Below are 25,296 nucleotides of genomic sequence, written 5' to 3'. Positions count from 1 at the left end.
CAAGAAAACTTGTTGTTGTTGACCACACTCAGGAGCTTGACACTCTCCAGTCATTCTATCTTGGTGGTGTTAATGTGTAGGGGGTGGGCACGGGTAACATCCCACCAAAAGTCAATAATGAGTTCTTTGGTTTTGCCGGCACGGAGAGCTAGGCTTTTCTCAGTGTACCATTTTTCCAGGTCTTCCATCGTCTGTCTGTGGTGTGTTTTGTTGCCATCTGAGATTCGACCATGGTGATGTCATCAGTGAACTTGTAAATGGCATCCTCCTTATTTTTACATATGCCCCCTGTTCTAGCTTCTCCAAGCAGGGGCACCGCTTCCCTGTATTTACTCTGTCTATTCCTTTTAGTGTTTAATAGGTTTCAATGAGATCACCTCTCATTCCTCAAAAACAGAATGTAGAGCATAAGTAATCTGCAAATTCTTTTTGCTGTTATTTGTACGAGATTTTGTATGGGTTCTTCATAACATGGGTGGAAAACTTACAAAAATGCGAGAAAACACATGCTTCTTCCATCAAGGTTATGTGGGAAAAGAAGAAAAGTTGCCAGGAAAATGGACCCCTTATATTTCTTAGAACAGTAATGTATTTTACTGTTGAGCACCAACATCCTTCACTTTAATGAACAGCAAATATATAGGGAAAATGTTCAAGCTTGAATTACAAGCTTTAGTGGTTTTTTAAAGCCTCACTGGCATGGTCAGTGCATTGGATGTCGCTCTTTCAGCAGATATCCACTGAGTGGTACGCTGCCTTGGGAAAAGTGCCTGCTAAGATGGGGCCAGAATAGGATATGATAGATGTCAGGGTGGAGTAGGTAGTTGATGAGGCAAATTTGGTAAGACATGGCAAGAAAATCACTGTGACTTGCAGCAAAAAGCCATCAAAAAAATCCAACCTAACGTAGCCAAAAAGATGTAAGATTCAGCCTGCTGTCTTTCAAACTAAATATTAAACTGAACCTCTTCCGCTTTCTAAGTGAATATAAAAGATCACATTGAATATCTTGGATGATTCCTGATTTCTTCCAAAGCTAGAGGGCATTGGTTTAAGCTGAGAGGAAAAAGATTTAAAAGGGACCTGAAGGACAACTTGTTCACACAGAGGGTGGTGCACATATGGTGGAAGCTGGTACAATACAACATTTAAAAGGCATCTGGATGGGTCTATGAACAGGAAGGTTTTAAGAGGAATATGGGCCAAATGCTGACAAATGGGACTGGATTAGTGTAGAATATCTAGTCAGCAAGGACAAGTTGGACGGAAGGATGTGTTTCCATACTGTACATCTCTATGGCTCTATTTTTGGAAAGAGTAGAGCAATTATTCCCATGTCCTGGCCAATATTCACACCTCAATGAATTCAAATTCAGATTAACAGTCACTGCCACATTGTTGTTTTTGAGGGATCGTGGTGAGAAAATTGGTTGAACTATTTTCTACATTACAATAGTGACTGCACTTCAAAAGTACTGTCTTGGTTAAAATGAACTCTATAAATACCAGCCTTTTTCACTTCTTGCTCTCCATTGAAGGTATGGTTCGCACAGCTACAAAAAATGTAACATTCCCAGTATAATCTATTTTAAAAAAACGATATTAACTGCATTTACCTCACTGTCAAAGATCACACAGACACATCCTAATGCTTGTATAGCTTCACATTGGGGGAATGGCAATGCAAATAATTGTGCAAGTGCTTTCAGATTTTTTTTGGTAATAAAGCAACAAAAGATTTATTTTTGGAAGAACAAAATCACAATGATTCCTCTTCCTTTTCCACTTTGTGTGAAACAAGTATTTTATTTATTTCATGAGGTGTTCATCTTCCTCATGAGCGTTTCCTACACATTTTAAACAGTATTTTTATAGAAAATCATGAAAACATTGTCTCTTTTACATGTTTTATAAACGCATGAAGAGACACTGGCTTCACGGATATCATTTTCTCATTCTTGCCCGAGAAACCCGAGGTGGAAATATTCCTTATTTATGTTCTCTGCCCTAAGGGAACAGCTGATAGAATAATATTGCATGGAGGTTACTTTTTAGATGAAAAATAAATGCAAAAAACATCATGTTGGATTATTTATGTCATTTTCTCACCATCTTTTTCAGTGCTATCTCTACCAGGTCTTTAACTCCCTCGTCAGGATCTTCTTCTGTTGGTTGTTTGATTAGGCTACTTTTGAGCATGTGAAACATCTCCTCTCGTGAAATGAAGCCATCTCCATTCAGATCAAAAACTTCAAAACAGACTGAATTAAAGTAAATGAAGAAATAACTTTAGACTGTATTAATTGTCAACTAAGCATTTACATGCATTTTATACAATTCAACAAATGCATAAATCATCCTACATTTAATTTTTTCATCCAAAGTCCCACGGAGAATTATCGATAATCCTTCAATCCATTCCCTCATGTTGACAAAGCTATCATTGTCTCTGTCAAATACACGAAAAACTGAGAAAGAAAAGGAAAACCAAACTCTCATTAATATTTAATATTTACTTAAAATTATTGAGTTTACATTTCAGGCCTGAAATGGACTTTTGGAATGCCTCCTAATAATTCATACACTTACCCTAGCTCATCAACAAAAAATATAGATTAGATTACTTACATTTAGATTAGATTACTTACAGTGTGGAAACAGGCCCTTCGGCCCAACAAGTCCACACCGACCCGCCGAAGCGCAACCCACCCATACCCCTCATATACCCCTTACCTAACACTACGGGCAATTTAGCATGGCCTATTCACCTGACCCGCACATCTTTGGACTGTGGGAGGAAACCGGAGCACCCGGAGGAAACCCACACAGACACAGGGAGAACGTGCAAACTCCACACAGTCAGTTGCCTGAGGTGGGAATTGAACCCAGGTCCCTGGCGCTGTGAGGCAGCAGTGCTAACCACAATCGATGCACAGAATAATACATCGTACGTCAGGTAAATACTTCATATGATAATGTAAGTATTCAATTACCAAACAACTATATCTTTGATTGCCTGCTTCAGTGTGTGTTCAAAGGTAAATTGGAACAGTTTTTCACTCTGCAGAAAGGCACTTTGGGCACATTTTAATTGGGAAATGGGGGAAGAATTGATGGGGAAGGAAAGCTTCAACATCAAGACCCTATCTGGCTTCCAAACACACACCAGCCAATAATGGAACAGTGGGACCACATCAGCAATTCTCCCACAAGCAGATTTCTAATTGGCATTCCTCCAATAGTGATGTATTGGTAATGTTGCTGGACTATGACTATTCAAATCCTAGGAGGGCAACTTGAGAAATTTTAACTAAATACACTCCTGAATTTAAAAAAATAGCCTAACAGCAATCACATATTTATTATCAGTTGTCATAAAACCCTACATTTAATTAGTATCCTTTAAGGAAGGAAATCTATCATCCTTACCTGAAATGACCTAGATATGACTCCAGACCCACAACAACGTGATTGACTCTTAACTGACCTCTCAGTTTTATCAAATCCCTACAAGGTCTAAAGAAATAAAACCAAATGGAAAACGTAGCATCATTTCAGCAACAGGAAAATAAGGACAAATCCAACCTGACCCATTACTGTCCCACTAATCTATTCTCAATCATCAGTAAACTGATTGAATGTGTTATCAACAGTGCTATCAAGCAAGTGGGGCATCAAGGAGTTCTAGCAAAACCAGAAACAATAGATACTGGGGGCAAACTCTCCACTCGTTGGAATCATACTCCACAAAAGGAAGATGTTTGTGGTTGTTGGATGTCAGTTTTCTCAGCTCCAGGATATCACTGCTGGCATTCTTCAGGGTAGTGTCCCAGGCACAACTATCTTCAGTTACTTCATCAAGACTTTCCCTCCATCACAAGGTCAGAAGTGAGGATGTTGGCCAACAATTACAAAATGTTTAGTGACATTCACAAGTCCACAGATTTTGACAAGTCCATGTTCAAATGTTACAAGATCTGGACAATATCCAGGCTTGGTTTGACAAATGGCAAGGAACATTTGCATCACTCAATTGCCAAGCAATGACCATCTCCATTAAGTGACAATAATCTCACCACTGCCCCTTAACATTCGATGGTCTTACTATCACTGAATCCCTATCAAAATTCTTGGGATTACCATTAACCACAAATTCAACTGGACTTGCCAGAGTGATAGTAAGAGCAATTGCGGCAAGTAACTCACTTCCTACTTCTCCAAAACCAGTCCATCATCTATCTACAAGGCATAAGTCAGGTATGTGATGGAATACTCATGATTTGCCTAGATTGGTGCACTTCCAAAAACACACAAGAAACTTGACACCATTAAGGACTGGCATGACATCATCCACCACCGACAGTAGCAGCAATGTGTACTATTTATAAGGTGCACTAAAAAAATTAATTAGTGATCCTTAGACAGTACCTTCCAAACCCACAACCATTTGCATCTAGAAAGACAGGGTCAGCAGATAAATGAGAATGCACCATCTGCAAGTTCCTCTCCAAGCCACTCACAATCTAGACTTAAATCACTATTCCTTCATTGTCACTAGGTCAAAATCCTGGAAATCCCTCAAGTGCATTGTGCATTGACCTATAGAGCATGGGGCGCAGCAATTGAGGAAGGCAGCTCACCATTATCTTCTCAAAGACAACTTGGAAGAGCAATAAATGCTGGCCAGCCAAAAATACCCATGTCCCACAGGTGAATAAAACAAATAATGACAAATACAGCCCTGTTGACTCTGATAAGTACTCCTAATAAATCCATGCAGATTGCCCCAAAATTAGGAGAGCTGTTCTACATACTAGTCAACAACAGCCTGCCTTAACCATATTCACAGAATTATAACTTGTATGCCTTGTCCCAGACATCACCAACACCATCCCTGAATCTCCCTTGTCCATCTGGGCAGGGCAGCCCTAGAAGAGGTGGTAACACAATGGCATACAGTTGGCAAGGATGTGCCTGGCAGTTTCTCAACGCTAACTCCAGATCCAATGAAGTCTCATGGTATCATGTCAAACACGGGCAAATAAACGAGTTGTTTATTTCTACCTTTGCTCCTCCCCAACTCCCAATCTCCTCTTTCCTTTCTCAGTACTCTTTAATATTGAACACTACCTGGAGGAAGCACTAAGGGTGGAAAGGGCTACCTGGATGAGGGTCTTCAATGTCCTTCTCCAAGAATAGTTCAACTGCACCACTACTGACTGAAGTGGCGAGTCTTTAAAGCATCACTGCAGAACTGTGTCTGTAACAGAGATGAGCAAACCAACAAGAGAGAAAATCTGTGTGATAATGTGTCCATCCATGACAGCATCAGTAGAAGTGACAACTGCAGAGTCTTTGTGAAGACTAAATCCTGTCTTCACATTGGGGATCCCCACTATGTTTTGTGTGGCAAATCTTGAGTGAAAAATTGGTCAGACTTCAAAAAGATCTAGTAACTCAAAATTAGGCATCCATGAGGCACTGTGGGTGGTCAGCAGCAGCAATAGAATTTATTCAGTCACAATCTGCAATCTCATGAAACAGGACATCCTTGATTCCACAATGATCTTCAAGCCAGGAGATGAATCCTGGTTCAATGAAAGCCGCAGGAACTTATGGCAAGAAAGCACTAGATAAAAATGAGATATCAAGCTAATGGAGCTACAGCACAGGAGCTACATATATGGAAGCAGCATATAATGGACAGGTCTAAGTGCTCCAAATAACAAATGTATCAGATCTAACTTCTGCAGTTCTGTCACTTCCAGTTGAGAATGATAATGGACAATGAAAGAATAAATAGGGGGGTCGAGACTTCACAAACATCCACATCTTCAATATGAGAAAGCCCAGCAAATCAGTACAAAAAACAAGTCTGGAGTATTTCTTCCAACCTCAGACAAAAGTGCCAAGTGGATGATCCACCTTGGCCTCCTCTCAAGGTTCTCATTGTCACAGATGTCAGTCTTAAACCAACACATGGTACCAAGAGGTTTATTTCACTGGATACTGCAAAGGTTATGGATCATGAAACCATTCCAGCAATAATACAAAGACTTGTGCACCCGAACTAGCTATTACCCTTGCCAAGCTGTTCCAATACAGCTGCAATATTTGCATCTACCCAGCAATGTGGAAACCTGACCAGCCACGTATTCTTAACAAAATGCCAGGTGAATCCAAACTGATCAATTACCACAGTATCAGTCTATTTTTGAACATCAGCAAAATGATAAAAGGAGTCATCAACAGTGTTATCAAATGGCACTTGCAAAGGAAGTGAAAGTCGCAAGTGGGATTCCTACACTTGTCAAGAGCAGCTGATCTAAGAACTGCTTAGAATTATTTGTTAAAACAAATGGATTGCTTATTGATGTGTGCTTTGCATATTAAGCACTGGCTGGTCTCTGCCTCCAAATAATCACGTACTAGCATTGCTCTGGGGTTTCTGGTGCCCCTCCTGACATTCACTCACTGGGGTGCTTAACTGATTCTTTTCAAATGTTATTCTTAGACTGCTCAGATAGTTTTATGACATCTGTCCAAGTTTGCTGGTATGAACCTTTTAAAAGTCTCATGGCCAAAGCTTCTTTTCAGTTCTGATAACTTGAAAACTTGCTTCCCTCTTTACTTGGATTTAGTAGCAACTACAAGTCACCCTCGGATGTGTGTACTCCAAGTAAAGGTCCAGAAACAGGTCACTTTTTCATTTTAAAGTTGGGCAGTTTCTTTTGTTTTAGGAGACCCTTCTCTTACTTGACTGCCAGGGCATCCTGATGTTTTAATGCTGAAATGCCTCCTGTGGCCTACCCTCAGCTTCAAGACCAAACTATCCATCTAATTGAATGGCCAATCTATCCATAGGACATTAATTAGCCAAAATATAAAAATCAACAGTGAAAATCATCATACACAGCATGAGTTTTTGAGCCCCAATTCGGTCGCATAAGCCCAAGGAAAATCTTACACCGTATATCATTTTTGAGACGTACTTCTCAATTTCAGTTTATACATTTAGATAACAATGAAGCAAAATCTCTTTTTAGCCTTGGAAACAGCAATAGTATTGCTATTGATGGAACTGTGAACAATATTAAAGGCAAGCTGAATGAAGATGCCTCCTCTGCCACATGACTACAGCATGATATAAAGTGAAGTGTATAAAAATACACATGCAATGCTTTAGATTTGACTGGAAGTACTTTAAATTTCACTTCCAAAACTTTAATGTAAATGAAGAGCCGATGAAGCCACTGGCTTGTATTGGATGTTTTAAAAATGTACCTAGTATTTCTTGATTATATGTTTTTATTGGGATCTGTCCCTTGATTAAATTTTAAAAATATAAACTATAAGTATAAAGTTAGCCTGGAGCAGTGTTTTGCAGAGCAATAAAACAAAGCTAATTTCCGGGTGGAAGGAGAAAAATGGTCTTTAGTAGAGTGAAATGCTTTCCTTGTAGGATGTGGGAGTTTTGGGAGATTTAAGGGTTACTGTGGATTATATCTGCATAAATGTTGTTGGTTGCGAATCTTGTCAGATCGAATGGATCGGCTGGAGCAACTGTTAGAGGCAAAGAGGGATTTACAAGAGCGAGGGAGTGAGTGTAATGGATGGTAGTTATAGGAAGGGAGAAAAGCCACAGATACAGTCAGGTAGATGGGTTAACTTCAAGAAAGGTAGGAAAGGTAGGCAGGTAGTATAGGAGTCTTGTGGCTATCCCAATTTCAAACAAGTGTGCAGTTTTGGAAGATGTAGGGGGCAATGGACTTTCAGGGGAATGTAGCATGAACAGCCAAGTTTTTGGTATCAAGACTGGCTCTAATGTAATGAGGGGTACATTGGGTTCCAAACGATCATTGTGTTGGGGGACTCCCTAGTCAGAGATACAGACAGGGGCCAGCAGCAAAAAATCAGAATGGTGTGTTGCCTCCCTGGTGCAGAATCAAGGATGTTTCAGAGAAGGTGCAGAATGTCCTCATGGGGGAGGGGGACCAACAGGAGGTCATTGCATATATTGGTGTTAACGACATAGGAAGGGAAAAAGATGAGATTCTGAAGGGAGAATATAGAAAGTTAGGAATTTAAAAAGGAAGTCCTCATGGGTAGTAATGTCTGGATTACTCCCAGTGCTACGTGTTAGTGAGGATGGGAATAGGACGATAGAGCAGATGAATGCATGGCTGAGGAGCTGGTGTGTGGGAGAAGGATTCACATTTTTGGATCATTGGAAGCTCCTTTGGGGTAGAAATGACCTGTACAAGAAGGATGGATTGCACCTAAATTGGAAGGGGACTAACATACTGGCAGGGAGATCTGCTAAAGCTGCTCGGAAGGGTTTAAACTAGTAAGGTAGTAGGGGTGCGACCCAGGGATGTACTGCGGAAAGAGATCAATCTGAGACTGGGTACAGTTGAGAAAAGAAGTGAGTCAAACAGTCAGGGCAGGCAGGGACAAAGCAAAGAACAATGTAGGACTGATAAATTAAACTCCATTTATTTCAACGCAAGAGGCCTAACAGGAAGGCAGATGAACTCAGGGCATGGTTAGGAACATGGGACTGGGACATCATAGCTATTAGAGAAACGTGATTCAGGGATGGACAAGACTGGCAGCTTAATATCCCAGGACATAAACGATATAGGAAGGATAGAAAGGGAGGCAAGATAGATGGGGCGATTTTGATTAGGGGTAGCATTACAGCTGAACTGAGAGAGAATATTCCTGGAAATACATCAAGGGAAGCTATTTGAGTGGACCTGAGAAATAAGAAAGGGATGATCACCTTATTGGGATTGTATTATAGACCCCGCAAATAGTCAGAGGGAAATTGAGAAACAAATTTGTAAGAAGATCTCAGTTATCTGTAGGAAATATAATGTGGTTTTGTTCAGGGGATTTTAACTTTCCAAACATAGACTGGGACTGCCATAGTGTAAATAGGGTTTAAATGGAGAGAAATTTGTTAAGTGTGTACAAGAAAACTTTCTGATTAGTATGCGGATGTACCTACTAAAGAAGGTGCAAAACTTGACCTACTCTTGGGAAATAAGGCAGGGCAGGTGACTGAGGTGTCAGCGGGGGAGCACTGTGGGGCCAGCGACCATGATTCTATTAGTTTTAAAATAGTGATGGAAGAGGATAGACCAGATCTAAAAGTTGAAGTTCTAAATTGGAGAAAGGCCAATTTGACTGTATTAAGCAAGAACTTTTAAAAGCTGATTGGGTGCAGATGTTCGCAGGGTAAAACGACAGCTGGAAAATGGGAAACTTTCAAAAATTAGATAACGAGTCCATAGACAGTATATTCCTGTTGGGGTGAAAGAAAAGACTAGTAGGTGTAGGGAATGCTGGATGATTACAGAAAAAGAGGTTTTGTTAAGAAAACAAAGGAAGCATATATCATGTATAGACAGAAGAGATTGAGTGAATCCTTAGAAGAGTACAAAGACAATAAGGATGTACTTAGAGTCACAGAGTCATAGGGATATACAGCACGGAAACAAACCCTTCGGTCCAACTCGTCCATGCCAACCAGGTATCCTAACCAAACCTAGTCCCACCTGCCAGCACCCAGCCCATATCCCTCCAAACCCTTCCTATTCATATACCCATCCAAAAGCCTTTTAAATGTTGCAATTATACTAATCTCCACCACTTCCTCTGGCAGCTCATTCCATACATGTACCATCCTCTATGTGAAAAAATTGCCCCTTGGGTCTCTTTTATATCTTTCCCCTCTCATTCGAAACCTATAACCTCTAGTTCTGGATTCCCCCACCCCAGGGAAAAGACTTCGTCTATTTATCCAATCCACATCCCTCATGATTTTAAGTCTCTATACAGTTACCCCTCAGCCTCTGACACTCCAGGGAAAACAGACCTAGCCTATTCAATCTCTCCCCATAATTCAAATCCTCCAACCCTGGCAACATCCTTGTAAATCTTTTCTGAACATTTTCAAGTTTCACAACATCTTTCTGATAGGAAGGAGACCAGAATTGCATGCAATATTCCAACAGTGGCCTAACCAATGTCCTGTACAACCGCATCATGACCTCCCAACTCCTGTACTCAATATTCTGACCAATAAAGGAAAGCATACCAAACGCCTTCTTCACTATCCGATCTACCTGCAACTCTACTTTCAAGGAGCTATGAACCTGCTCTCCAAACTCTCTGTTCAGCAACACTCCCGAGGATCTTTACCATTAAGTGTATAAGGCCTGCTAAGATTTGCTTTCCCAAAATGCAGCACCTCACACTTATCTAAATTAAACTCCATCTGCCACTCCTCAGGTAGCTCATTCCATACATGTACCATCCTCTGCGTGAAAAAAAATCGCCCCTTGGGTCTCTTTAATATCTTTCCCCTCTCATCTGAAACCTATGCTATGACCAAGATCCCGTTGTAATCTGAGGTAACCTTCTTCACTGTCCACTACAGCTCCAATTTTGGTGCCATCTGCAAACTTACTAACTATACCTCTTGTGCTCACATCCAAATCATTTATATAAATGATGAAAAGTGTTGGACCCAACACCGATTCTTGTGGCACTCCACTGGTTACAGGCCTCCAGTCTGAAAAACAACCCTCCACCACCACCCTCTGTCTTCTACCTTTGAGCCAGTTCTGTATCCAAATGGCTAGTTCTCCTTCTATTCCATGAGATCTAACCTTGCTAACCAGTCTCCCATGGGAAACCTTGTCAAACACCTTACTGACGTTAGTCCATATAGATCGCATCAACCACTCTGCCCTCATCAATCCTCTTCAAAAAACTCAATCAAGGTTCTGAGACATGACTTCCCATGCACAAAGTCATGTTGACTATCCCTAATCAGTTCTTGCCTTTCCAAATACATGTACATCCTGTCCGTCAGGATTCCCTCCTATAATTGGCCTACAACGACATCAGGCTCACTGGTCTATACTTCCCTGCCTTGTCCTTACCACCTTTCTTAAACAGTGGCACCACGTTAGCCAACCTCTGGACTGCTGGCACCTCATTATGATACAAATATCTCAGTAAGAGGCCCAGCAATCACTTCCCTACCTTCCCACAAAGTTCTAGAGTACACCCGATCAGGTCCTGGGGATTTATCCACTTTTATGTGTTTCAAGACATTCAGCATTTCCTCCTCTGTAATATGGACATTTTTCAAGATATCACCATCTATCTCCATTCTATATCTTCCATATCCTTTTCCACAGTAAACACTGTTGCAAAGGCCGCCTTACTGATCTTTGAGGGGCCATATTCTCTCCCTACTTACCCTTTTGTCCTTAATGTATTTGTTAAAACTCTTTGGATTTCCTTAAGTCTATTTGCCAAAGCTATCTCATGTCCTTTTTTTGCCCTCCTGATTTTCCTTTTACATATAGTCTATTGCCTTTATACATTTCAGCTTGAAATGGATTTCTGGAATCTAAGGATTCAATCGATCTATCCTGTCTATACCTGACATATGCTTCTTTCTTTTTCGTAATCAAACCCTCAATTTCTTTAGTCATCCAGCATTCCCTATAAATATCAGACTATCTTTTCACCCTAACAGGAATATACTTTCTCTGCATTCTTCTTATCTCATTTCTGAAGGCTTCCCATTTTCCAGCTGTCCTTTTAACTGTGAACATCTGCTCCCAACCGGCTTTTGAAAGTTCTTGCTTAATACTGAACAAATTTGCCTTTCTCCAGTTTAGAACTTCAACTTTTAAATCTGGTCTATCCTTTTCCATCACTAATTTGAAACGAATAGAATGGTCACTGCTCCCAAAGTGCTCCCCCACTGACATTTCAGTCACCTGCCCTGCCTTATTTCCCAAGAGTAGGCCAAGTTTTGCACTTTCTCTAGCAGGTACACCCACAGACTGAATCAGAAAATTATCTTGTATACACTTAACAAATTCCTCTCCATCTAAACCCTTAACACTATGGCAGCTCCAGTCTATGTTTGGAAAGTTAAAATCCCCTACCATAACCATCTTATTATTCTTACAGACAACTGAAATCTCCTTACAAATTTGTTTGTCAACTTCCCTCTGACTATTAGGGGGTCTTTAATACAATCCCAATAAGGTGATCATCCCTTTCCACCCAAAATAACTTCCCTAGATGTATTTCCAGGAATATCCTCCCTCAGTACAGCTACAATGCTATCCCTTACCAAAAACGCCACTCCTCCTCCTCTCTTGCCTTCCTTTCTATCCTTCCTGTAGCATTTGTATCCTGGAACATGAAGCTGCCAGTCCTGCCCATCCCTGAGCCATGTTTGTGTAATTGCTCTGATATCCCAGTCCCATGTTCCTAACCATGCCCTGAGTTCATCTGCCTTCCCTGTTAGGCCCCTTGCATTGAAATAAATGGAGTTTAATTTATCAGTCCTACATTGTTCTCTGCTTTGTCCCTGCCTGCCCTGACTGTTTGTCTCGCTTCTGTTCTCAACTGTACCAGTCTTAGATTGATCTCTTCCCTCCATCTCCCCCTTCCACCCCAACCTTACTAGTTTAAATTCACCTGAGCAGCTCTAGCAAATCTCCCTGCCAGTATGTTAGTCCTCTTCCAATTTAGGTGCAACCCACCCTTCTTGTACAGGTCACTTCTTCCCCAAAAGAGCTTCCAATGATCCAAAAATGTGAATCTTTCTGCCACACACCAGCTCCTCAGCCATGCATTCATCTGCTCTATCCTCCTCGAGGACCTACCTTTTAAATTCCTGCCTGACTCTCTGTAATCTCCCTTCAGAATCTCAACCTTTTCCCTTCCTATGTCATTGGTTCCAATGACCTCCTGTTGGCCCCTCTCCCCGTTGAGAACATTCTGCACCTTCTCTGAGACATTCTTAATCCTGCACCAGGGAAGCAACACACCACTCTGATTTTTCGCTGCTGGCCACAGAAACGTGTCTGTACCTTAGACTAGAGAGTCCCCAAACACAACCGATCTCTTGGAACCCGATGTACCCCACATTGCATTAGAGCCAGTCTCAATACCAGAAACTTGGCTGTTTGTGATACTTTCTCTTGAGAATCCATCACCTCCTACAATTTCCAAAACAACATACTTGTTTGAAATAGGGATAGGCGCTTATTCACTTATCTGCTTCTGTGCTATGACCTCTCCCAAACAGGTTCCTCCAAGATTAGTTGCGAATTTCACTGTTTTTTAATTTTCTCACATGCACTCCGATGTCCAGTGATACATGAATTCAAACAGCAATGTTTAAGAGCGAAATTAGGCGGGCAAAAAGGGGACATGAGATAGCTTTGGCAAATAGGGTTAAGCAAATTCCAAAGGGTTTATACAAATATATTAAGGATAAAAGGGTAACTAGGCAGCGAATAGGGTTCCTCAAAGATCAACAAGGTGGCCTTTGTGTGTGCTGCAGGAGATGGGGGAGGGGTGGAGATACTAAACGAATATTTTGCGTCAATGTTTACTGTGGAGAAGGACATGGCAGATATAGAATGTGGGGAAATAAATGGTGACATCTTGAAAAATGTCCACATTATGGAGGAGGAAATGCTGGATGCCTTGAAATGCATAAAGGTGGATAACACTAAGACCTGATCAGGTATACCCTAGAAATCTATGGGAAGGCAGGGAAATAATTGCTGGGCCTCTTGCTGAGATATTTGTACCATCGATAGTCACAGGTGAGGTGCCAGAAGACTGAAGGTTGGCTAATTTTGGTACCATTATTTAAGAAAGGTGGTAAGGACAAGGCAGCGAACTATAGACCGGTGAGCCTGATGTCGGTGATGGGCAGGTTGTTGAAGGGAATCCTGAGGGACAGGATTTACACGTATTCAGAAAGGCAAGAATTGATTAAGGATAATCAACATGGCTTCGTGCATGGGAAATCATGTCTCAAAAACTTGATTGAGTTTTTGAAGAAGTAACAAAGAGGATTGATGAGGGCAGAGCGGTAGATGCAATCTATATGGACTTACGTCAGTAAGTCATTAACAAGGTTCCCCATGGGAGACTGGTTAGCAAGGTCAGATCTCATGGAATACGGGGAGAACTAGCCATTTAAATACAGAACTGTAACAAAAGTAGAAGACAGAGGTTGGTGGTGGAGGGTTGTTTTTCAGACTGGAAGCCTGTGACCAGTGGAGTGCCAGAAGATTCGGTGTTGGGTCCATTACCTTTCATCATTTATGATTTGGATATGAACATAGGAGAGAATTAATAAGTTTGCAGATGACACCAAAATGTGAGGTGAAGTGGACCGTGAAGAAGGTTACCCCAGATTACAACGGGATCTTGATCAGATGGGCCACTGGACTGAGGAGTGGCTGACAGAGTTTAATTTAGATAAATGCGAGGTGCTGCATTTTAGGAAAGCAAATCTTAGCAGAACTTAACTCTTAATGGTAAGGTCCTCGGGAGTGTTGCTGAACATAGAGACCTTGGAGTGCAGGTTCACAGCTCCTTGAAAGTAGAATTGCAGGTAAATAGGGTAGTGAAGAAGGCGTTTGGTATGCTTTCCTTTATTGGTTAGAGTATTGAGTACAGGAGTTGGGAGGTCATGATGTGGCTGTACAGGACATTGGTTAGGCCACTGTTGAAATATTGCGTGCAATTCTGCTCTCCTTCCTTTCAGAAGGATATTGTGAAACTTGAAAGGGTTCAGAAAAGATTTACAATGATGTTGCCAGGGTTGGAAGATTTGAGCTATAGGGAGAGGCTGAATAGGCTGGGGCTGTTTTCTCTGGAGCGTCAGAGGCTGAGGGATGACCTCATAGAGGTTTATAAAATCATGAGGCGCAAGGGTAGGATAAACAGACAAGGTCTTTTCCCTGAGGTGGGCGAGTCCAGATCTAGAGGGCATAGATTTAGGGTGAGAGGGGAAAGATATAAAAAAGATCTAAGGGGCAACTTTTTCACGCAGAGAGAGGTGCATCCATGGAATGAGTTGCTAGGGGAAGTGATGGAGGCTGGTACAATTGCAACATTTAACAGGTATCTGGATGGGTATATGAATAGGAAGGGTTTAGAGGGATATGGGCCAAGTGCTGGCAAATGGGACTAGATTAGGTTGCGATATTTGGTTGGCATGGACGAGTTGGACCTAAGGGTCTGCTTCCGTGCTGTACATCTCTATGATTCTATTTGAAACTTAATGCATACAGCTGAGCATATCAGCACGCATGCACAATTTTACAATGGCTCCACATTGTGTTTCTGAATCCATAGATTTACATTTCATGAAAAGTTATCACATATGGAAATATTATAACTCTAACCTCTGTCCGTGATCATATCATCAGTCAATCCAAATGTAGTGTGCAGAACATTCCTGAACTTGTTTCGATCCAGTCCGACTGCAATCCGTTGCTCAGGAAAAGTGGCAACAAGCGTACTGAAGACTTTCATTAAACACTGTACCTCATGTCTGTTGACTGCAATATATGGACAGAAAAATGCTTTTCAATTAAGATGCAAAATATTACATAGCTATGTTATTAAAAGTTCTACTGATCTTTAGCAGCAAGATTAGTTAGATTTCTATGTAAATTAATTTACCAACTGAGATTGAATGGAATTTGCTACTTACTCCTCTCTTTTTCAAATACCCATCATTATCAGTACTTCTTGGTTCAGAATTATAGGTGAGGGATAGCCTAAAAGCAGATCTTATGTGAAGTCTCTCTCATAAAATTTCACAAGTTCTGCTTCATTGATATTACAAATGCAAAAGCACTTAAGAATCCTCCATCTCCAGTCACAATGTCATTGGAAAGATGTTACACATAGAAAGTTTGTGTCAGCTATGTGATGAAGTGCATTTAATGTAAGTTATTATCGTTTGGGAACATGGAATTTTAAAAAAAGATGCAGATGTGTGGTTTCAGTTATGTGGAGCTAACAGATCTTTTAAGCTGTCAGAAAGTCTTTCTGAATAATGAACTAAAGACATCTTCCAAGAAGGCATGTGACATCTGTAGTTTCAGTTGATGAAACATTTATACTGCTCAGTTTACAAGAGACAGGGAAAAAGTAGATCAGAGGCTACTAGATTAGGTTCAACTTCCGTTCAGAAGTATCAAGTTTTCAGTTTAGAAGATAACTTTGACCTTGTAGTTTTAGTTTGTAAATCCTCCATGCTGTGACAGTTTGTATACAAATTTCAAGTTGTCAGAACTGAAAAGAGATTTAGGCCATCAGAATTTTAAAAGGTTCATACCAGCAAAGGTGGACATCAGCAGTCTGACATTAACAATTGATAATAGTTAAGTAATAATTAATGAGTTAGGTGATGCTTTTCTGGGTTGCGTATCTGATATTGCTGGAGAAAACACTGAAACTTTGTTTTGCTATTTACATAGATCATGTTTTTTTCATTGGTGGAGTAAACTTGTTCTTTTGTCAATGAACCTTTGCAGCCTTATGTAAACATGTTCAGTGATCAACACCATAGTGACAACTGTAAAAAAAAGACAATCCATCAAACTAGTTTGGTTTCATTCTGAAATCTGAATTGTCCAGTTTTACTATTAGCGAGGATGAGACCAAAGCAGGGACTTTTGCAGCATAGGTTTCTTTGAATCTTTGCGGAATATGCATCGCTTTTAAAAAGAAACATATGTGGAGGTAGTAAACATCTTAAAAAGTATTGAATATAGTTTATTGCAAGAATTAGCTTTAAGATGCTTTGTGTGTTTCTAAAAATTTTCTGGGAGTAGAACAGTGGATTATTTGAAACCTGTGATTGAAGCTACACTTGGAGAGATCGAAAGCCTAGAATAATCAAAGAAAGAATAAATAGTAACTCAGAGGATGATTCTGATTTCAATGAGAGATTTGATTTAGCTATAATTCAACATATAATGCTTAAATATACAGGTGATAAAGTCAGAAAATGTTTCATGTTATTTGAAAAGGCAGCTGGGAAGATGAATTTTCCAAAGATGCTTGGACTTTAATGTTAGACCGTTTTGATATGTACAGCTAAAAGATGTATGCCAATTTGTCAGAGTTACAATCTGCGTACAATGTAATCTCTTAAAAAAACAATTCTAAATGCTTAAGAATTTGTGCCTAAACCGAATCAGACATTTGCAGGATTTACAAGAGAAAGAAAATGGTACGAGATCAGTGGTTATGATCACTGAAGTGAGAAAAAATGTTGGGGAATGTGAGATAAATCATTACTATGGAAACATTTCAAAATAATTTTCTTGTAAACATTAAAAATTATTAGGCAAGCAACAAGAGTAAAGATCTGAGGAAAGCAATTCTGGCAGGTACGCAAGATATTTCAAACAGAAAGTTACATGTGTGGAAAAGGTCACAATGGAAATCCACACGGAAATTGGAGGAAGATAAAATCTGCGGAGGGAAAAGATATTAGTTTTAGGAAGCAACTGGTGGATGACAAAGCAAAAGAGAAAGGCTAGAAACTAAAACAGTTATCAAGAAAATTCTAGTGATAATGAGACTATACATACTAAGCCTAATACTGGGAGTTAAACAAGATGAATTGCAGTTGTAGGAATGCCAATGAAACCCTGGGACAATGTTGCATTCGGAAAGGAAATGGATGTTAAAAACTGCAACTGTAATTCAAAGGGAGTATCCTCCCTTAGACTCTATTATGAAGGGAGGGATGACACAGAACAAACAATCTTCCTTAATTATTAATGAATTATAAGTAACCTTTGGAGGTTCTGAATATTTTAGTTCAGAAAAGAGGTAAACCAATAAAGATATTGAGAGACACCGGAGCAAATCAGTTGCTGATACTAGTTGATGATACAATTTGTCATCCTGAGAGGTAACTGAAGGAGAAAATGCTAATTGGCATTTATAATTGTTACATTAAGACATTATCTAAAATTGGATTAAAGAGTGACTTAGTAAATGGAGATGTTGTAGTTGAATTAACATAATTAACCTTACAGAAGAAATTGAATTTACCTCAGCGAGTTACCTGGCTGGTTGAAAATTACTGGCCTCATCAAGGATGCTGGAACAACCAGTAGAAGTAAAAGAACTGAGATAGTACATGAGGAACATTATGGATTTTTTTTCGACCTGTGGTGCAATGCTTTAACGAGAGTCCAGAGACAATATGTTCCTGTGAAGGGCAAGGCTGGCAGATGTAAGGAACGCTGGATGACTAGAAAAATTGAGGCTCTGATCAAGAAAAAGGCAGCATATTTCAGGTATAGACAGCTGAGATGGAACTAATTCGTTGAACAGTATAAAGGCAGTAGGGGTATACGCAAGAGGAAAATCAGGAGAGCAAAAAAAGGATATGAGATAGCTTTGGCAAATAAGATTCTACAAATTCACTAAGGACAAAGAGTAACTAGGGAGAGAATAGGACCTCTTCAAGACAACAAGGCCACCTATGTGAAGCTGCAGGAGATGGGCGAGATGCTAAAAAGCATTTTACATCAGTGCTTACTGTGGAGTAAGATATAGAAACTGCAGAAGCTGGAGAAATAAATAGTGAAACCTTGGAAGGTGTCCATGTTACAGGAGGTGGTGCTGGACAAATTAAAATGCATAAACGTGGTTAAAACCCAGGACCTGATCAGGTGTACTCTACAACTCTGTGGGAATCTAGGGAAGAGATTGCTGCACCGCTTGCTGAGATATTAGTATCATCGATAGCCACAGGTGAGGTGACAGAATACTGAAGGTTGGCTAACCTGGAACCATTAGTTAAGAAAGGCGGTAAGGAACTATAGACCAGTGAGCCACACATCAGTGGTGGTTAAGTTGTTGGAGGAGATTCTGAGGGACAGGATTTATATGTATGTGGAAAGACAAGGACTGATAAGGAATAGTCAACATGGTCTTGTGCATAGGAAATTGTCTCACTAGCCTAATTGCGTGTTTTGAAGAAGTTACAAATTGATTGATGAAAGCAGAACAGGGGATGTTGTCTATATGGACTTCAGGAACACGTTCAACAAGGTTCCACATGGTAGACAGCTTAGCCTGGTTAGATCTCATGGAATATAGGGAGAACCAGCTATCTGGGTAGAAATTTGACCTGAAAGTAGGAGACAAAGGGTGGAGGATTGCTTTTTGGACTGAAGGCCTGTGATCAGCAGTGTGCCGCAAGGATCGGTGCTGGTCCAATGCTTTCTGTCATTTACATAAATGATTTGGATGTGAACATAGGAGGTATGATTAGTAAAATTGCAGATGACACGAAAATTGGTGGTGTAAAGGACATCCAAAGAAAGAAATTCTTGAGTTTTCTCTTAGCTTTCTAATTCTTACATTAAATCTATGCCCACTGGTTACTGACACTACTAGAACTAGAAAATAATGCCTCCCTATCCACCCTATCTATGCTTATCATAGTCTTGTATGTTTCAATTAGGTCCCCACTCAACCGTCACTGCTCTGAAGAAATGAATCTCAGCCTATCCAATCTTTCCTTATAGCTCAGACCCTGCAGACCAGGCTGCAACCTCTCTAATGAAACCCATCCTTCCTGTTGTTATGTGGTGGCTAGAACTACACACAGTACTTCAATTGTGACCTAATCAGTGCTTTATACAGTTCCAGCATAACTTTCATATAGCAGTATTCCATGCCTCAGCTAATAAAAACGTGAGAATAACCTCCCTGCTCTTAAACTCTAAGTCAAGTGTCCCATATGCCACCTTAGCCACTTTATCCACCTGCCCTGTTACCATAAGCAACTACGCACACCAATGTTCCTCTGATCCTTGGGGCTTCCCAGGGACCTACCGTTCATCATGTATTTCCTTGGAGAAACTGAGAACTGCAGGTGCTGGAAAGTCAGAGTCAAAAAACTTGGCGCTAGAAAAGCACAGCACGCCAGGCAGCATCGAGAGGAATGTATTACCTTGCATTGTTTGACCCTGTCCATGTCCATCACCTCACACTTATCCAGATTGGCTGATGAGTGGCAAATGGAATTCAATCTGTGCACCCTGTCTGTATCCTCCTGCAATCTAAGGCTCACTATTTACCATTCTACCAATTTTTGTATTTTTTATTTTGTTGATAAATCTTCCTACATTCATGTCTAAATCACTTTATATAAACCTCAAACAGTAAGGGCCCCAACACTAACCCCTGTGGGACCACACTGGACATAGACTTTCAATCACAAAACACCCCTCATCCTGTGAATCCCAAGAGGAGTATACTTAAGAAAGAAATCAGGAGGGCAAAAAGGGGGCATGAGATAGCTTTGGTAAATAGAATTAAGGAGAATCCAAAGAGATTCCATTAATACATTAAGGGCAAAACAGTAACTAGTGAGAGAATTGGGCCGATTAAAGATCAACATGGTTGTCTACTTGTGGATCCACAGAAAATGGGCAAGATACTAAATGAATATTTTGTGTCAGTATTTACAGTGGAGAAGGATATGGAAGCTAGGAAACTTGGGGAAATAAATAGCAATGTCTTGAAAACAGTTCATATTGCAGAAGACGAGGTGTTGGAGGTCTTAAAATGTATAAAGATAGATAAATCCCCAAGACCTGATCAGGTATTTCCCACACTTTGTGGGAAGTTAGGGAAAAGATTGCTAGGCCCCTTGCTGAGATGTCTGTATCATCAACGGCCACAGATGAGGTGCCAGAAGACCAGAGGTTGGCTAATGCAATGCCAATACTTAAGAAAAGCTATAAGGAAATGCCAGGGAACTATAGACAGGTGAGACTTACATCAATGATGAGCCAGTTGTTGGAGGGGATTCTGAGGGACAGGGTTTACATGCATTTGGAAAGGCAAGGTTTGATTAGGGATAGTCAACGTGGCTTTGTATGTGGGAAATCGTGTTTCATTAACTTGATTGAGTTTTTTGAAGAGATGACAAAGAAAATTGATGAAGGCAGAGTGGTAAACGTTGTCTATATAGACTTCAGCAAAGCATTCAACAAAATTCTGCATGGTAGTCTAGTTAGTAAGTCCAGATCACATGCGATTCAGGGGGAGCTCATTTGGATACAAAGTTAGTTTGAAGATAGGAGACAGAGGATGATGGTAGACGGTTGCTTTTCGGACTGAAGGCCTGTGACCAGCAGCATGCCACAAGAATCGGTGCTGGGTCCATTGCTCTTCCTCATTTAAATAAATGATCTGGATGTGAATATAGCAGGCATAGTTAGTAAGTTTGCAGAACAACAATGACAGGTGGACACTGAAGGAGGTTACCTCACAGTACAACGGGAGTTTGATCAGCTGGACAAATGGGCTGAGAAGTGGCAGATAGAATTTAACTTAGATAAATGTGAGGTGTTGCATTTGGTAAAGCAAAACAGGTAGGACTTATAGTTATAGTAGGCCCCTGGAAGGTTGCTGAACAGAGGCTTGGGGTGTAGATGCATAGCTCCTTGAAAATGGAATCACAGGTAGACAGGGTAGCAAAGGAGGTGTTTAGCACATTTGCTTTCATTGGTCAGAACACTGAGTATAGGAGTTGGGACTTCATCTTACAGCTGTACAGAACATTGGTGAGGCCACTTTGAGAATAGTGTGTACAATTCTGATTGCCCTTCTAGAAGAAGAATGTAGTTAAATGTGCAAAAAAGATTTCCAAAGTTGTTGCTAGGACAGGAGGATTTAAGTTAAATGGAGAGGCTGAATAGGCTGGGGCTTATGTTCCTGGGGCGTCAGAGCCTGAGTGGTGACCTTATAGAGGTTTATAAAATCATGAGGGGTATGGATAGGATGAATAGGAACCATATTTTTCCTTGGGTAGGGGGAGTTTGAAATTAGAGGGTATAATGTGAGACAAGAGATTTAAAGAGTATATGAGGGGTAACCTTTTCATGCAGGGGTGGTGCATGTGTGGAACAAGCTGTTGGTGGAACTGGTGGAGGTGGGTACGATTACAACATTTAAAAGGCATTTGGATAGGTATATGAATAGGAAGGCTTTAGAGAGATATTGGCTAAATGCTAGCAAATGAGACTAGGGCAGATTGGGATGTCTTGCTGGAGCAGATGATTTGGAGTGAAGGGTCAATTTCTGTGCTGTACAACTCTATGACTCTAAATATACCATATTATCTTATCTACCTACCCTGTTACCTTCAGGGATCTGTGGATATGTACACTAAGGTCCCTCTGATCTTTTGTGCTTTCCAGGGTCCTACCATTTATAGCCTAATCCCTGAGCTTGGTAGCCCTCCAAGTGGACTATCTCACACTTTTCTGCATTGAATTCCATTTGTTACTGCTCTACCCAGCTGGCCAGTCCATTGATATCCTCCTACAGTTTACACCTATTCTTCTCACAATCTATCACCTTACGAATGTTGATGTCATCTCCAAACTTGACACTCATTCCCCTTACATTTTAGTCCAAATCATTAATATACACCACAAATTCAAAGGGCCCCAGGACAGAGATCCAATGAAACCCACTGGAAACAACATGCAGTCACAGAAACATCCCATTACCATCACCCTCTGCTTCCTACATCTCAGCCAATTTTGGATCTAACGTGCCACTTTGTTTTGGATCCAATAGGCTCTCATTTTCTTGACTAGTCTGCCAAGAAGAACATTAGAACTAGGAGCAGGAGTAGACTGTCCGGCCCTTCAAATCTGGCCCGCCATTAATAAGATCATGGTTGATCTTTTCATTGACTCAGATCCACTTATCCGTGCTCTCACTGAATCCCTTAATTCTTTATTTTTCAAAAAAAAATCTACCTTAGTTTTAAAAATGTTTACTGAAATAGTGTCACAACTACTTCACTGGGCAAGGGATTCCATAGATTAACAACCCTCTGGGTGAAGAAGCTCCTTCTCAAAAATTCAGTACAAAATCTGCTCCCTCTAATCTTGAGGCAATGCCCCCTTGTCCTAGCTTCACCTACCAGCGGAAACATCCTCTCTACTTCCACCTTATCTACTCTCTTCATAATTTAAATGCTTTTATAAGATCCCCCCCTATTCTTCTGAATTCCAATGAATATAATCCCAATCTACTCAGTCTCTTCTCATAAGATGACCCCCCTCAACTCTGGAATCAAACTAGTGAACCTCCTCTGCAACCCAACCCCCCCCCCCCCCCCAATGTCAGAACATCCTCTCTCAAGTAAGGAGACCAAAACTGCACACAGTACTCCAGGTGTGGCCTCACTAGTACCTTGTCCAGCTGCAATATAATCTTTGTTTTTAAACTCAATCCCTTCACATTGAAGGACAAAATTCCATTTGCCTTCCTAATTATGTATTGTACCTGCAGACCAACTTTCTGTGATTCATGCACAAGGACACCCAGATCCCTCTGCACAGTAGCATGCTACAACGTTTTACCATTCAAGTAATAATCCTTTTTACTGTTATTCCTACCAAAATGGATGAATTCACATTTATTAACATTGTATTCCATCTGCCAGACCTTTAACCACTCACTCAATGTTCCTCTGCAAAGTTCCAGTCTTCTGCACACTTTGCTCTTAGTGTCATCTGTAAACTTTGAAACCTACACATGGTCCCCAACTCCAAATCATCTATATAAATTGTCAATTGCAGTCCCACACCTATCCCTGAGGCACACCACTAGTCACTGACAGCCAGCCAGCCAGAATAGTACTCCTTTATCCCCACTCTTTGCTTCCTCCATCCCTGCTAATATTTTACCCGAAACGGACCCTATTAAAAGACTTGCTAAAGCCCATGCGGACCACACCTAATACATACCCTGATAAACAAAAGAAGATGTTCTTATTTATAGGGACAATGATCCTTTGTCTTTCTTTTTGGAGAGATCCTGTGGCAAACATCGAAGAGTTCTGTGTTGATGTTTAATGTTGCTGCCACACAATTTCAAAATCATTAATGTTTCTGGCAAGAACAAATTATAGTGGATGCTTTGTCAAAAGCATGTGTGAATAAAAACAAATGCCACGGTCAAAATGAAGATGGGTAGAATATGGTTGTTATGAAATCATTGGATGTTTGTTATAAATATATTATTCCTGACAATGTTAAGCAAAAATAGCAATAAAAAAAATTCATAGGAAATATTTTAAGCCACACCTTCCATGTTTTCTTCGTGGGGAAAGCTGTACTTCATGTTTTATACCTAATGACAAGGGGAATGGATGGTCTCAGCTATGGTTCCACCCGCGAGCCCAGACCAGCCCGTTCCGGCCAGCTCTGCACCCGCGCTCCTTTCTTCACTTACAGCGCTTGGTGAGTTTGCAGAGAGTGTCGGCCAACTGCTGGTACTGCTTCCTGCTCATGTCTAATGGCCGTATCCTGGACATTGTTGCTCCTGTTCGGCCGCCCGACTTATCACCACCTCCGCCACCTTCCCGTTTCTGTTCCTCTGTCACCAACGCCACCGTCGCCTTGGTAACGCCGAGCGACGCGGTCCAATAGAAAGCCGCCAAGGTAGCGGCTGCGTGCGCACCTCCTGCTGACGTCAGGCAAGGCATCAACAACAAAGACTTCCACGCGCTGGTAGAGAGGCTGCACCGGTACAGTGTCCACGCACTGACAGGGAGGCTGAATTGGTACAGTGTCCACATGCTGGCAGGGAGGCTGCACCGGTACAGTGTCCACATGCTGGCAGGGAGGCTGAATTGGTACAGTGTCCACATGCTGGCAGGGAGGCTGCACCGGTACAGTGTCCACATGCTGGCAGGGAGGCTGAATTGGTACAGTGTCCACATGCTGGCAGGGAGGCTGCACCGGTACAGTGTCCACGCACTGACAGGGAGGCTGAATTGGTACAGTGTCCACATGCTGGCAGGGAGGCTGCACCGGTACAGTGTCCACATGCTGGCAGGGAGGCTGAATTGGTACAGTGTCCACATGCTGGCAGGGAGGCTGCACCGGTACAGTGTCCACATGCTGGCAGGGAGGCTGAATTGGTACAGTGTCCACACACTGACAGAGAGGCTGCACCGGTACAGTGTCCACGCACTGACAGGGAGGCTGAATTGGTACAGTGTCCACACGCTGACAGAGAGGCTGCACCGGTACAGTGTCCACGCACTGACAGGGAGGCTGAATTGGTACAGTGTCCACACGCTGACAGAGAGGCTGCACCGGTACAGTGTCCACATGCTGGCAGGGAGGCTGAATTGGTACAGTGTCCACGCACTGACAGGGAGGCTGCACCGGTACAGTGTCCACATGCTGGCAGGGAGGCTGAATTGGCACAGTGTCCACACACTGACAGAGAGGCTGCACCGGTACAGTGTCCACATGCTGGCAGGGAGGCTGAATTGGCACAGTGTCCACACACTGACAGGGAGGCTGCACCGGTACAGTGTCCATGCGCTGGCAGGGAGGCTGAATTGGTACAGTGTCCACGCACTGA

General features: G+C 41.4%; 1 protein-coding gene across 2 annotated transcripts in view; it reads right to left on the bottom strand.

Moving 5' to 3' along the window:
• Window positions 1–24,286, bottom strand: part of clxn (calaxin) — a 32,558-nt gene extending 8,272 nt beyond the window's left edge. The window contains exons 1-4 of one of the 2 annotated variants that reach the window (XM_060825401.1): window positions 24,154–24,286; window positions 15,255–15,410; window positions 2,364–2,468; window positions 2,110–2,261 (exon numbers count right to left, since the gene is read on the bottom strand). In XM_060825401.1, the coding sequence (XP_060681384.1) occupies window positions 2,110–2,261; window positions 2,364–2,468; window positions 15,255–15,410; window positions 24,154–24,235 (495 nt within the window). In that variant the 5' untranslated portion in view covers window positions 24,236–24,286. The other variant, XM_060825402.1, reaches the window with a different exon arrangement.
• Window positions 24,287–25,296: the final 1,010 nt, after the last annotated feature.

The sequence above is a fragment of the Hemiscyllium ocellatum genome, chromosome 5, assembly GCF_020745735.1.
Source record: "Hemiscyllium ocellatum isolate sHemOce1 chromosome 5, sHemOce1.pat.X.cur, whole genome shotgun sequence".
Classification (NCBI taxonomy): Eukaryota; Metazoa; Chordata; class Chondrichthyes; order Orectolobiformes; family Hemiscylliidae; genus Hemiscyllium; species Hemiscyllium ocellatum.
This window is presented reverse-complemented; position numbering and strand designations above follow the sequence as displayed.